At 44.2% G+C, this 14,564-nt stretch overlaps 1 protein-coding gene across 1 annotated transcript in view; it reads left to right on the top strand.

Annotated features, from left to right (window-relative positions):
• The window catches only part of ryr2a (ryanodine receptor 2a (cardiac)), a gene marked incomplete at both ends in the record, with an annotated part of 292,426 nt that overhangs the window by 182,168 nt on the left and 95,694 nt on the right, over window positions 1–14,564 (top strand). The window contains 11 exon segments of the mRNA XM_080747428.1: window positions 1,286–2,004; window positions 2,449–2,649; window positions 4,219–4,324; window positions 7,302–7,445; window positions 9,161–9,288; window positions 9,552–9,697; window positions 12,028–12,142; window positions 12,938–13,070; window positions 13,403–13,506; window positions 13,931–14,066; window positions 14,235–14,421. Of these exon segments, the coding sequence (XP_080603554.1) occupies window positions 1,286–2,004; window positions 2,449–2,649; window positions 4,219–4,324; window positions 7,302–7,445; window positions 9,161–9,288; window positions 9,552–9,697; window positions 12,028–12,142; window positions 12,938–13,070; window positions 13,403–13,506; window positions 13,931–14,066; window positions 14,235–14,421 (2,119 nt within the window).

Raw genomic sequence — 14,564 nt, 5'->3', positions numbered from 1 at the left:
CAGGAGTCGGTGGTCCCTGGGAATTCCCCGTGAACAGCCCCGTTGGGGTGGTCATTGGTAATTTTAGCACTTTTTGGCGGCGGCGACAGGGGGTCCCTGGGGGTCCCTGGAGCTCCGGGGGTCCCGGGAGGGGTGGAGGTTGTGGATTGGCAGGCAAGGAGTGTGTGTGCAAAGTTTGGCATGGATTGGGGCAACGGTGGCGGAGATATGAGTTGGGGAAAAGTGTGACGTGACGGACAGACTGACATACTGACAGACTGACAGACTGACGGACAGACAGCCTGTCGAGGTTTTGGTAGTAACTGCGACCTGACGGTCGCAATAAGTACATGCCAGGTAATAGACAGCTCCTACAGGCTATAGCTCAGAATAAGTACATGCCAGGTAATAGACAGCTCCTACAGGCTATAGAGAATAAGTGCATGTCAGGTAATAGACAGCTCCTCCAGGCTATAGAGAATAAGTACATGCCAGGTAATAGACACACTCGACACAGAGAATAAATGGACTGGTACGCCAACTAGAAAGGTGCAATTCTGGGAAATTGCAAGTGTGTTTTCCCATATATTTTGATGTCACGTGAAGCCTGACTAATCTATTATACTAGCCCTTACCCGTTCAAAGATATGAGCTCCAAAATGATGTGCAGTGTGTGGGTTATGGGATGTGCACTGTGCACACAGTATATGAGGGATGGAAAGTAACTTTAACTGGTGCTTGCATGATAATATGTAGGAGCGTCAATGTAAGAAACCCGTTTCGTTTAATGGCTACAGAGATACTGTTGAATAGATAGTAGATACACCATAAAAATGCTAATATACAGCATATGATTTGTGAAAGTGACAAACGGGCTTCACAGTTATGTCAGGTGTGTTCATATGCTTATGGTGATGCGATTTCAGATCAATTGCTCCAGCCACTGAGGAGAAACGCTGTTTCAGACAGACAGACACTCAGACAGACATTCGCAAAATTATAGTATAGATTGTACAATCAGAAAAGGGACAGAAAAGGTCCATTGAACTCAATGGACTTTTGGGGTTTTGGGGTTACAGAAAATGCTACAGAAAAAGTTAAAGAAAAACTCCATTGACTCAATGGACTTTGGTTTTGGGGTTACTCTGGATGAAATAACAATAAAGCTGGACAATAACTATAACCACACTAATTTTCCATGGCATGCCAGGTAATAGAACTCTCCTTGCCCCAGAGAATAATTACGAGCAAGTTGATAGGCTGGGTTTTCACATGGAATGTGGTTGTGTGTCTCGTGCCTCTCCAGGGCTCCTCCGCACCGGCTACTACGACCTCCTCATCGACATCCACCTGAGCAGCTACGCCACGGCGCGCCTCATGATGAACAACGAGTACATCGTCCCCATGACGGACGAGACCAAGAGCATCACGCTGTTCCCCGACGAGAAGAAGAAGCACGGCCTCCCCGGCATCGGCCTCAGCACCTCGCTGCGGCCCCGCATGCACTTCACCTCGCCCAGCTTCGTCTGCGCCACGTGGAGCCGCACCAACGCGTCCGGGGTCAGCTCCATCAGCGCAGCCAGCGCCGACTGCTTCCAGTACAGCCCCGAGTTCCCGCTGGAGACCCTGAAGACCAAGACCATCGAGATGCTGACGGAGGCCGTGCGCGAGGGCAGCATGCACGTGCGCGACCCCATCGGCGGCAGCACAGAGTTCCTGTTCGTGCCGCTCATCAAGCTGTTCTACACGCTGTTGATCATGGGCGTGTTCCACAACGGCGACCTGAAGAACATCCTGCAGCTCATCGAGCCCTCCGTGTTCTCCGAGGGCGGCGGCGGAGGCGGCGAGGCGCAGGCGGAGCCCGCCAAGGACAAGCACAGGGAAAAGGAAGGGGAGGGCGGCGATAAGGGAGGGGAGGGCGACAGTAAGGGAGGAGAGGGATCAGGAGGATTGGAGGAAGGGGGGAGGAAAGTGCCTAAGGAAGGCCTGCTGCAGATGAAGCTGCCCGAGCCAGTGAAGCTGCAGGTGAGGGTCTATAGGGCATAGCAGTTTACTGGTGCCACTAAAAAAAATCCCATAGAGATTTACAAAAGTATTGATATCAGTTATTTTAAGCCAAGAATCAAGCCATCCAGGATCCATGTGAATTATGACAAAACCTTTGTTTCCATTTTTTCTTTTCACAGAATAAAAGATTTTATGGTCATTATTCACCAGGATCACTCTAATACTACTGTATCAATAAAGGCAGAAAAGCCAAAAAACATAACTTAAAAAAGAAGTGAATTGATTTAAATATTTTTGTTAATCACTATGGGAAAAATGTATGGATGATTTTCTTTGGTGGCACCAGTAAACCACTCCCACTTCTATGCCCTATACAAGCTTGAATGTGATGGACTCCTCGTTGAGAGCCGCTGGTGTTATGTGACCGTTTGTGTTGACGGAGATGTGCCTGTTTTCCCTCAGATGTGTCATCTGCTGCAGTACCTGTGTGACTGCCAGGTGCGGCACCGCATCGAGGCGGTCGTGGCCTTCTCCGATGACTTTGTGGCCTGTCTCCAAGACAACCAGAGGTTCCGCTACAACGAGGTCATGCAGGCACTCAACATGTCTGTCTCGCTCACGGCCAAGAAAACCAAAGAGTTCAGGTCACCTCCACAAGAACAGGTGAGACCACATGGACACTTTCACAGCATTTGACATGCCGACAAATATTTAAAGTTTACAGTTTACAGTTTAGGCATTTAGCAGACGCTTTTAATCCAAAGCGACTTACAATAAGCAAATAAACATCACAAGATTAAGTGTCAGTACATCAACAGCAATATAACAATGTAAATGAATATCTATCTAGAAAACAAACTATATAATCCTTAAAAAAAAAAAAGGTTTCTAAAAACCTAAAAACAAATGCTAGCTTCATGTATGGTCATTGATCTTTCAGTAGTGCTAAGGGTTTAGGTGGAGTCTGAAAAGGTGAGTCTTCAGTCCTCGGCGAAAGCTAGCGAGTGAGTCCGTTGTTCTAAGTGCGACAGGGAGTTTATTCCACAACTTGGGTGCCAGGAGGGCAAACTGTCTCGGACGAGTGGATTTTTGCCCTGGGGTTTTTAGTGAGGGTTCTGTCAACATCCCTGTGTTGGTTGATCTAAGTGCACAGGTGGGGGTGTAGGGGTTGATCAGGTTTTGGAGGTATGGAGGAGCCATACCTTTGGCTGCTTTGAAGGTCAGCATCAGAGTTTTGTATTCCGTGCGGGCCGCAACCGGAAGCCAGTGGAGGCTGCGGTGGTTAGGTGTGGATTCGGGTTTTATCATTATTGTTTAATTTATTAAAATTTGTCACATACAATTATTACAAACATAGTATTTCAAAATAATGTGTACAGGTCAGCTCCATGGATCGTGAACAAATGAAACAAGCATTCCTAAAACGAACATAAAGGTTTCCTAATTTCTCAGTCAACAATTAAATATATATGTCCATTTATAGTTGAATTCATGTCCTGAAATGGGGAAAGATGCGTGCAAAGCCGTGCATGCGTGCGTGTGCATGTGCAAGTGGAGGGTCGTTATGTCATTATGCTACTGCATTGTCTGAGAAGCTGAACAAAAGCCATTTTTACTCCACACAAAATATCTAACAATAAGCTCAACACTCTATTTGCGTACTCTGATTGTTCCTCTGGGTTCATGGGTTCATGCAATTTCCTCCAATCTTCACTCTGGAAAACAGCGTCTGCTAAATGCCTGAACTGCCGTCTGCTAAATGCCTGAACTGTAATTGTAATTGAAGGACAAGCCGAGTAAAGCCAACTAGAAGTACTGTATGTCTGCTGAAGCACCGAGCAGAGATTACATGAGCGTATCAGTCTGTCTGCATAATGGAAAATCACGGGGGAAACCAAATGTTTGTATCAAATCCTTCGGCTACAAGTATATCTTGACTTGCCTTATATTAGCGCTGTTGGATGAAACAAAACCAAAACCCCTCTCCTCGGTGGAGCAGTAGAGCAGCAGAGGTATGTATAGAAGGCATGTAAAAAGATGAGAACAGGCCTTCTTACTTCAGGGTTAATTTTGACAGCAAATTTTGATTTAGTTTTAGTCATAGTCTTTTGAATTAAAATTCCTTTAGTTTTTGTCATACTTTAGTCATCTGAAATGTTTTTCTTTTAGAATTTAGTTGCCTGAAACTAGACTAAAAACCCGACGAACATTTTTCCATTAAACCCCCTGCAGATCAACATGCTGCTAAACTTCAAGGATGAGAAGCAAGAGTGTCCCTGTCCTGATTTCATCCGAGAACAACTGATGGACTTCCATGAAGATCTCATGATACACTGTGGTATATTTATATGCATAATTATTATGTGTGTACTGTATACCAGTAAGACTCCCTAATCGGGAGATAAGCGACCGTTGGTCGCTTATCTCCACAAATAGGCCAAAAGTTTGTTTTACCAATTATCAAGACATACGGGCAGTTGACAGTTTGCCATGGTTACTCATTGAAGTTGAATCTCCATATATGGAGATAACCTACGCATCACACTAAGTCTGACCTCACCAGCCCATATTTGGGCATGAGCAACTTATGTCTCCATATATGGAGATATGATGACATCACACAGTCCTCAGCCGATGATGTGGCGTGATGTCATACAATACACAAACGAGCCCTACAGTATAAAGGGGCAATTCTTGCCAGGAAAGAAGCATTTCTTCGACTCAGACCTTATCGCCAGGGTTGGCTTATAGCAGCTGTCGGTAGGACCATATATGGATTCTGTTAGTGTGGATCTCCTAACAGGGCATCATCTGGGATACAATCCCTTTTATGCCCATATATGGAGATCCCTAACATAATCCCTTTCATGCCCATATATGGAGATCCCTAACAGAATCCCTTTTATGCCCATATATGGAGATCCCTAACAGCATCCCTTTTATGCCCATATATGGAGATCACTAACAGCTAACAGAATCCCTTTTATGCCCATATATGGAGATCCCTAACAGAATCCCTTTTATGCCCATATATGGAGATCCCTAACAGAATCCCTTTTATGCCCATATATGGAGATCCCTAACAGAATCCCTTTTATGCCCATATATGGAGATCCCTAACAGAATCCCTTTTATGCCCAGTTGGTTGCTAGGGTAAAAAAACATGGTTGCTATGGTAAACAGTTGGTTGCTAGGGTAAACAGTTGGTTGCTAGGGTAAAACCATGGTTGCTAAGGTGGTTGCTAACGTACACTAACAGACCAGCAACAACAGACTGTTGCCACAGCAACGTACACAAAGGTTTGTGTACACATGTGGTGTGATGTCATACTGAAGATATATGACATCACACCGTACACAAACAAAGGTGTGACGTGTGACGTGTGACGGACGGACGGACGGACGGACGGACGGCCGGTGGAGGTTTTGGTAGTAAACTGCTCCCTGACGGTCGCAATTACTAGTAAGACTCCCTAATCGGGAGATAAGCGACCGTTGGTCGCTTATCTCCTGTCACACTGCTGACATCAGTATGACATCACACCGTACACAAATGACCCTTATATAAGACCGGCATTATCTACCGACAGATTAGTAACAAGATGTCAAAATCATTGAAGGTTTACCCTACTAACCAACTGTTTACCATAGCAACCATGTTTTTTACCTTAGCAACCAACTGTTTACCCTAGCAACCAACTTTTTACCACAGCAACCATGTTTTTTTTTACCCTAGCAACCAACTGTTTACCCTAGCAACCAATTGTTTACCATAGCAACCATGTTTTCTTACCCTAGCAACCAACTGTTTACCCTAGCAACCAACTGTTTACCATAGCAACCATGTTTTTTACAGGGCCTGGGATTGATGACATCAGAAATCTCCATATATGGGCATGAAAGGGATTTTGTTTCTGGAAATATGTCTGTGGGGTGCCACATTTGGAATAAAACACTTACATCACACATCTGGATATCCATACAGCCCATCTAGTTTGCCTGTGTCCATTTATGCCCATATATCTGATGACATTGGGACAATGATCTCCATATATGGGCATAAAACGTATGTTAATTAGTAAAGCCTGGGGATCTCCATATATGGGCATGAGGGGTACCCTAAAAGGGCATCATCTGGGAATAGCAAATATAGTTATCCTAGAAAGTGAAAATCTTACATCAAAGGCCATAACTACCTACCTACCACCATACTGCATTCCTCATTAAACTACCTACCAGTAAGATGCCTAAGGGAGAAAAGCAAAGGGCGAGGTTGCACCATTTCTTGGTCTTCTGGCCAGTGATGTATATCGGACCATTTAACCATATATGGAGACATCTGGTACCCAAAGATATTCACAGATATGGGCTTAATATTGATGACATAAGGGATCTCCATATATGGGCGTAAAAGGGATTTGGTTCCCCTGGCATCACAGGGATCTCCATATATGGGCATAAAATGGATTTGGTTACCCTGGCAACACGGGGATCTCCATATCTCCATATATGGGCATAAAAGGGATTTGGTTCCCCTGGCATCACAGGGATCTCCATATATGGGCATAAAAGGGATTTGGTTCCCCTGACATTACAGTGATGTCAGTGGCTGGTTCTACAGAGGGGATCTCCATTTATGGGCATAAAAGGGAATGTATGTATGATGATGTCAGATATCATAGACGTCATAGGACTTTCACATAACGAATAACTGAGTAAGCATGTAAACCCGTAAAATCTATATTTGGGCATGGCTGATTTATGACCTCATCATGATGACACGAGCAAACACAGCTGAATTGTATAAATGATCAGTGCAGAAACCAACAGAAGTATTTGACCAAGACTCTTCGATTTAAACATCAACAAAGGTGTGACGTTTGTTGATGGTCACGTGTGACGTGTGACGGACGGACGGACGGACGGACGGACGGACGGACGGACGGACGGTGGAGGTTTTCATAGTAAACTGCTCCCTGACGGTCGCAATAACTCAAACAGCGATGATGCAATGTGACAACACCTGCGGACTCCTGGATCACCAACCTCCACTCCAATCCTTCCTATTCAGTATCCACTTCAAATGCGTTCTTCATTGCATTCATTGCATGTCAAGGCAATCATTGCAGAAGCAAATATCGATTTGAATATTGAAGTTAGCATTTACAGTGTTCATAATATATACACATCATTTAAATGAAATATATTTAAACTTTTTTTTTCTGTTGATAATCACCATAATAACAAAACAGAATCAATCAACACCTCATTTTTATTTTTATTGAGATTGCGCCTGTATCTCCATGTTCCTCTAGGTATCGAGATAGATGAGGAGAGGGCGAGCGACGCCGACAGTGACTTCACCATCCGCGGTCGCCTCCTTAGGCTGGTGGAGAGCGTGGCTAATCTTCACAGGAAGTTGACCGAGTTGCCCAAGAAGAAAAAAGCCAAGAAACCCAGTGAGTGGGACCTCTTACAGCAGCATTCAGACAGAACATTGTGACCAATGTAGCACGTCATCAGGAAGTGAATAATCTCTGTTGGCTTCAATGCATTGCTCTGCAGAAAAACACACTCCGTCTTATTTAGTGGGGCCTTCCTCCAATCATGATTGGCACACCAAGGCCCGCCCCCACTTGATCATCATTTGAGGAAGGCCTGTTACCTACATGAAAACTTAAATGAAATCACTTACCCTACCTTTATTGAAGAGCTCTATTTCACATAATGAAGAGCTCTATTTCACTTAATGAAGAGCTCTATTTCACATGATGAAGACCTACTTCACGTAATGGAGACCTATTTCACATTGAATAGCTTTATTATATACCCCGTCGTACAATGGTGTCAGTCGCTAAAACATGGTGGATCTGGACATTTTAGACTGGGCAGACCCGGGTTAGTCAACCAATCAAAACTGTGAGACATTATCGACGCGGTGTGAGAGCCGCTAGACATTTCAGGAGGTACGCGAGCCAAGTGGCTCACAGCCTGCGAGACGTTCCACATTACTTTATGTCCATGAGCCAAAAGATCTGGCTCACGGGGGTTGTCATACACAGTATAAATTAGGCTTAACAGCGCTCTGTGGGGTCTCAACAACAAGTGAAGCCTACAGCATAGCGTTGGAGGGGAGAGCCTGGGTGAAATGGAGCACTTCCTTATGCTTCATTAATAAAACTGTGTGATACACGACTAGAGTTTAGAGAGCAGTGTTTCCCAGATAAATGGGTCTGGACTCCATTTTTCCATTTTGTGGAGAATCCATTTGTATGGGTTGTTAACGGATTAAATATCCGTTTTGTTTATGTTTCCTAAAAAACATAAAACACAACATGTCGCATTATGTGTGTTGTGAGCTTGTAGATCGGTTATTTTCACTATTTTTGAAATAGGACTTAAGTGGATAATGAAGTGGTTAAGCTTAAACGGATACTTTCAAATAGTATAAAAAAGTTATAGAAATAGAAAAGCTGAAAAATCACAGACCCTCACACATTAGAAGGACATTCTAATGCGTGAGGGGGCCGTGATTTACTGTTTTTATGTTTCTTTTTTTTCATGTTTAAGTATCCTAATTCATAATAATGAATGGGAGACACCAAAATGTTTGTGAACAATGGTTAGAGCAATGGTCCCCAAACCTTTTTAGCTCAAGACCCAAAATATACATTCCATGTCTTCCTGGGACCCTAACTAGTGAAAATAGCTGTGCCGCGATGCAACACAGTTTGAGCTTGTAGAGCAAGCGATGCGATGCGCTTGTAGATCGGCTATTTGTGCTTCTTTTGCATTGGAATCTTGAATATTTTTTTGTTATTTTTGAATTTGATTCCTGAAATGTAACATTTTGATTTCATTTCAAATGCATTTAGTTATATATAATACAAATGCATTGGACATACAAAAACGACTACTATACTAGTCATTAAGCTACTAATATAGTCTGACGGAATTAAAGCAGGTCATGTTAGCAATTGTAACAGCTGAATTCAATAATATATCAGTATTCCGGTATTAACCTGCGGGCCGCATTAAGCGAAGGTGGGGGCCCCCGGGCCGCCAGTTGCCCATGTATGTTGTGTAGAGCAACAAAGGGGGGGATATTTATGTGCTGTATGGGTCCAGACCTACTGAGAGTATGAAGTGTGGTTCTCTGTGTGTTTCCCTGCAGGTACCTTACAGCAGCTGATCTCAGAGACCATGGTCCGCTGGGCTCAAGAGTCTGTTATTGAGGACCCAGAGCTGGTCAGAGCCATGTTTGTCCTGCTGCATCGCCAGTACGACGGCATCGGTGGACAGGTGTGTGTGTGCGTGCGTGCGTGCGTGCGTGCGTGCGTGCGTGCGTGCGTGCGTGCGTGCGTGCGTGCGTGCTATTAGTGTTTGCTCTAGATCTGTCCTTAGTCTTGCCCCAGTTATGATTTGAGTGCCAGTACTACAGTAGTTTGCAATACAGATTTTTCTTTGTGTTTTTTTCATAATGGTAGCGTTAATACAATGTACTTTTTTGGTCATTTCATTACTTTCTCAACTGCGGGTGTGTGTGTGTGTGTGTGTGTGTGTAGGTGCGTGCCCTACCTAAGACCTACACCATCAATGCAGTGTCAGTAGAGGACACCATCAACCTGCTGGCTGCTCTGGGCCAGATCAGATCTCTGCTCAGCGTTCGCATGGGGAGAGAGGAGGAGAAGCTCATGATCAGAGGACTGGGGTGAGGACACACTGGCCCACTTCACACCTAACACCAGTAAGACTCCCTAATCGGGAGATAAGCGACCATTGGTCGCTTATCTCCACAAATAGGCCAAAAGTTTGTTTTACCAATTATCAAGACATACGGGCAGTTGACAGTTTGCCATGGTTACTCATTGAAGTTGAATCTCCATATATGGAGATAACCTACGCATCACACTAAGTCTGACCTCACCAGCCCATATTTGGGCATGAGCAACTTATGTCTCCATATATGGAGATATGATGACATCACACAGTCCTCAGCCGATGATGTGGTGTGATGTCATACAATACACAAACGAGCCCTACAGTATAAAGGGGCAATTCTTGCCAGGAAAGAAGCATTTCTTCGACTCAGACCTTATCGCCAGGGTTGGCTTATAGCAGCTGTCGGTAGTACCATATATGGATTCTGTTAGTGTGGATCTCCTAACAGGGCATCATCTGGGATACAATCCCTTTTATGCCCATATATGGAGATCCCTAACAGAATCCCTTTCATGCCCATATATGGAGATCCCTAACAGAATCCCTTTTATGCCCATATATGGAGATCCCTAACAGAATCCCTTTTATGCCCATATATGGAGATCCCTAACAGCATCCCTTTTATGCCCATATATGGAGATCACTAACAGCTAACAGAATCCCTTTTATGCCCATATATGGAGATCCCTAACAGAATCCCTTTATGCCCATATATGGAGATCCCTAACAGAATCCCTTTTATGCCCATATATGGAGATCCCTAACAGAATCCCTTTTATGCCCATATATGGAGATCCCTAACAGAATCCCTTGTATGCCCATATATGGAGATCCCTAACAGAATCCCTTTTATGCCCATATATGGAGATCCCTAACAGAATCCCTTTTATGCCCATATATTATGGAGAAATCCCTGCTCTGAGTATCTGACATCAGTGTGATGTCACCTGTTTATGCCCATATATGGAGATCCCTGCTCTGCGTATCTGGTTGCTATGGTAAACAGTTGGTTGCTAGGGTAAAAAAACATGGTTGCTATGGTAAACAGTTGGTTGCTAGGGTAAACAGTTGGTTGCTAGGGTAAAACCATGGTTGCTAAGGTGGTTGCTAACGTACACTAACAAACCAGCAACAACAGACTGTTGCCACAGCAACGTACACAAAGGTTTGTGTACACATGTGGTGTGATGTCATACTGATGCGGAGATATGAGCAGGGCAAAGGTGTGACGTGTGACGGACGGACGGACGGACGGACGGACGGCCGGTGGAGGTTTTCATAGTAAACTGCTCCCTGACGGTCGCAATAACCTAACCTAGCACTTAAAACTGACACAAACTCTATACGGGTGACATCAACATCCCCTTAAATCAGGGGTCTTCAATGTTTTCAGGCCAAGGACCCCTTAGCTGAGAGAGAGAGATGAAGCAGGGAACCCCTCTACATATTGTATAAATGTGTGATCCACTTCACAGACTTGTTTGACAGCACTGTCATCAGTCTATGTTGAATTCATGTTAATGTGTATTTTCAGACATTTAACCACTTACTATAAATCGTCGATATTTTGTCAACTTGACCTTTCACTATGTACTTGGTCTGCTCTTTTTTACCTCTACACCAAACCTATTTGCTGAAAATAGCCGATCTACAGGCTCTCAACGCCTCGCAGTGCGAGGTGTTGAGAGCTTGTAGATCTGCTATTTTGGTTAAAGTTCTCCTCGGAATAGGGATGCGATCGAGGGTTCAAGTTGTTAATTTAAAATAATTATCCTATAACACAAGAATTTGGAGGCCTCCCTGTAGTAACTCTAAGGACCCCCTAGGGGTCCCGGACCCCCTGTTGAAGACCCCTGCCTTAATAGTTCAGATCTTTGGACATATAGTTTTGGTCAGTTTCTGATGAATATTAAATAGTTCTGGTGATTTGGCGGGGGCCACTCATTAAAAATAGATGAATCCACAAAACCAGTCATTTGTATTGTTGACCTATTTCTACCATATAGCATTAATTACTTTCGTTCTTTAGTTTTCTTGCAGAGCACCTTGTTTTGGGGGCGTACGCCGCACACTGTAGTGGCGTAGTCATACTGGACACAACAAATAGTACCATGTGACAGAGGGGTCAAAGTTGAACAAAAGTAGCGCTATATGGTAGAAATAATTCAACAGGCAATCAATTAACACCTTTACAACCACTATATTATTGGCCAGTATTTCCTACAGCTTTACTGTATGTCCAAAAATCTGAAAAATTGTGTCCGTGACCCACAGATGGGTTGTGAAGTGATTGAGCTCTTCCCCTCTGTTCTCCCACAGTGACATCATGAACAACAAGGTGTTCTACCAGCACCCCAACCTGATGAGAGCTCTGGGGATGCACGAGACCGTCATGGAGGTCATGGTCAACGTCCTGGGTGGAGGAGAGTCCAAGGTATTGATCACGTCTGATTTTAGCTCTATAGGCTCTATGCACAGCAGCCATATTCTTCTTGCTTACTTCTTTCACAGGTCTTTTTTATTTTATTCTAATTACGGCTCTTCTAACGGAGTCAGGGTGCTGATATTGTGCATGTTGGATCACTGGAAATATTCTGGTGCACCAAATTGGGGTCCAGGGACCCTCATTGTTCCATGATGGTGTGTACCTCAGACTGTACAAATGCAATCCATGTGATTTATGGGAGTCCTTGAAATTGAAAATGTTTCGAGAACCTACACTAAATGGAACGGAGCCTTAATGTTTTCTTATCTTACTACTATAATTGAAGAGGCCAAGCAATTGTGTCCATCAGGGGATGGAGCAGCGCAGGAGCATCCCCTGGCCCAAAATATCGCTCAGTGGTCTGGCCATAGGATAGGTTTCTTTCCCCACCTTGAATGGACTTACACAATGTATAATGTAACTTATTGTATTTTTATATATATTTAAAATTTACATCATTTATAAATGCAAACCGTGCAACTGCATCCCATCGTATTGATGGGATTACTTCCTGAGAAGGAAGTAAGGAAGAAGCACAATTTCTTTCCTATATGGTTTCTGTACATAGAGCCATTTGTATTGGAGTGCTTCTACCAGCAAGTATGACTGTCTCTAGACAACGACAGCGTCTGTTAGCTAACAGACGCTGTCGTTGTCTTTTTCCCCCGATAAATAATGAATGTCCTAACTTCTTTGCGCCAAGTCAAAGCATCATAATAGGCCTACATTATGATCTATCTTCAGGAAATTACATTCCCCAAGATGGTGGCCAACTGTTGTCGGTTCCTCTGCTACTTTTGTCGAATCAGCCGGCAGAACCAGAAAGCCATGTTTGACCATCTAAGCTACCTCCTGGAAAACAGCAGTGTGGGACTTGGTAAGTGTCAGTGTGCGTGCGTGCGTGCGTGCGTGCGTGCGTGCGTGCGTGTGTGTGCGCGCGCGTGCGAGCGTGTGTGTGTGTGTGTGTGCGAGTGGTACATTATGTGTGTGCGTGCATGCCTATGAGTAATTACACGTGTATTGTGCAAAGCTGTGTGTTCACCTTGTGTGAGGCGAGGTACTTATTTTTTTACAGATATTTTACAGGCACTTTAGACGGTGTCTTCTGTTGATTAGTTCAAACATGTACAAACACAAGTAAGAGGCTGTTATTGGTGTAGTGATGCAAATATAACGCTTGTTAAATGACACTTTTCCTGTTCCTCTCAGCCTCTCCATCCATGAGGGGATCCACTCCTCTGGATGTTGCGGCTGCCTCAGTGATGGACAACAATGAGCTGGCCCTGGCCCTGAGAGAACCAGACCTTGAGAAGGTGAGCCCATAGAGTTACCCCTGTAAATCACGTTTTCATCCATGGCACCCCTGTATTTTGTTGCTACCTTATAACACATACATTTTTGATAATTATTACGGCAAGACACAAGGTTTAACCACTTGAACCCCAGCATCCGTATTCTGGGGGAACATTTGCCAAAAATAGCTCATCTACAAGCCCCACAGTGCATCACATTGTGAGCTTGTAGACAGGCTAAAGAGATTTGGTGTAGAAAAAGAACGCACAAGTACAGTGCAACTCACTTCCATTTTACTAAGTACAGCTGGTGTAAGACTGAATTGATATTGCTGTATTCAACAAATTAAAGTATTCTGCACCCACTTTGAGAAACCCTGACTTACAGTAGTAGGTTGTGGGCTACAGAGCTGTGTAATGCTGGTCATTCTCTCTCTGCATCCAGGTCGTTCAGTACCTGGCAGGGTGTGGGCTACAGAGCTGTGTAATGCTGGTGTCTAAAGGATACCCCGACATTGGCTGGAACCCTGTGGAGGGGGAACGCTACCTCGACTTCCTGCGGTTTGCTGTTTTCTGCAACGGTAGTAGCACAATTAAACCAAATGTCAACGTGGAAAAATTGCAACAAGATGTTAATAAAAGAATTCACATTAATAATTTTGTATCCTTATCAACAGAGTTGGTATGTTCATTGTTGCTCGCCTCCCCTTCTTTTTTATTCCCTTGCCCTTTTCTCCTTTTCTGCTCAGGCGAGAGTGTGGAGGAAAATGCCAATGTAGTGGTGAGGCTGTTGATTCGTCGCCCAGAGTGTTTTGGCCCCGCCTTAAGAGGCGAGGGTGGCAACGGGCTGTTAGCCGCGATGGAAGAAGCCATTAAGATCTCTGAGGACCCCGCTAGGGACGGCCCCTCACCCACCTCTGAGAGCAGCAAGACTCTGTAAGACCATACAGCATATCGTTGCTGGCGGGCAGACATTTATCTCTTATCTCCATATTCTCCCATTTTTATCTCCAATTTTCTTAAATTAATGACCTACCGGTACTTGACTACAGCTTTACACATAAAAAGTAGCAAGTCCA

The sequence above is a fragment of the Nannobrachium achirus genome (assembly GCF_963921795.1).
Source record: "Nannobrachium achirus genome assembly, chromosome: 18".
Lineage (NCBI taxonomy): Eukaryota > Metazoa > Chordata > Actinopteri > Myctophiformes > Myctophidae > Nannobrachium > Nannobrachium achirus.
Note: the sequence above shows the minus strand (reverse complement) of the source record. Positions and strands in the feature narration are given on the sequence as shown.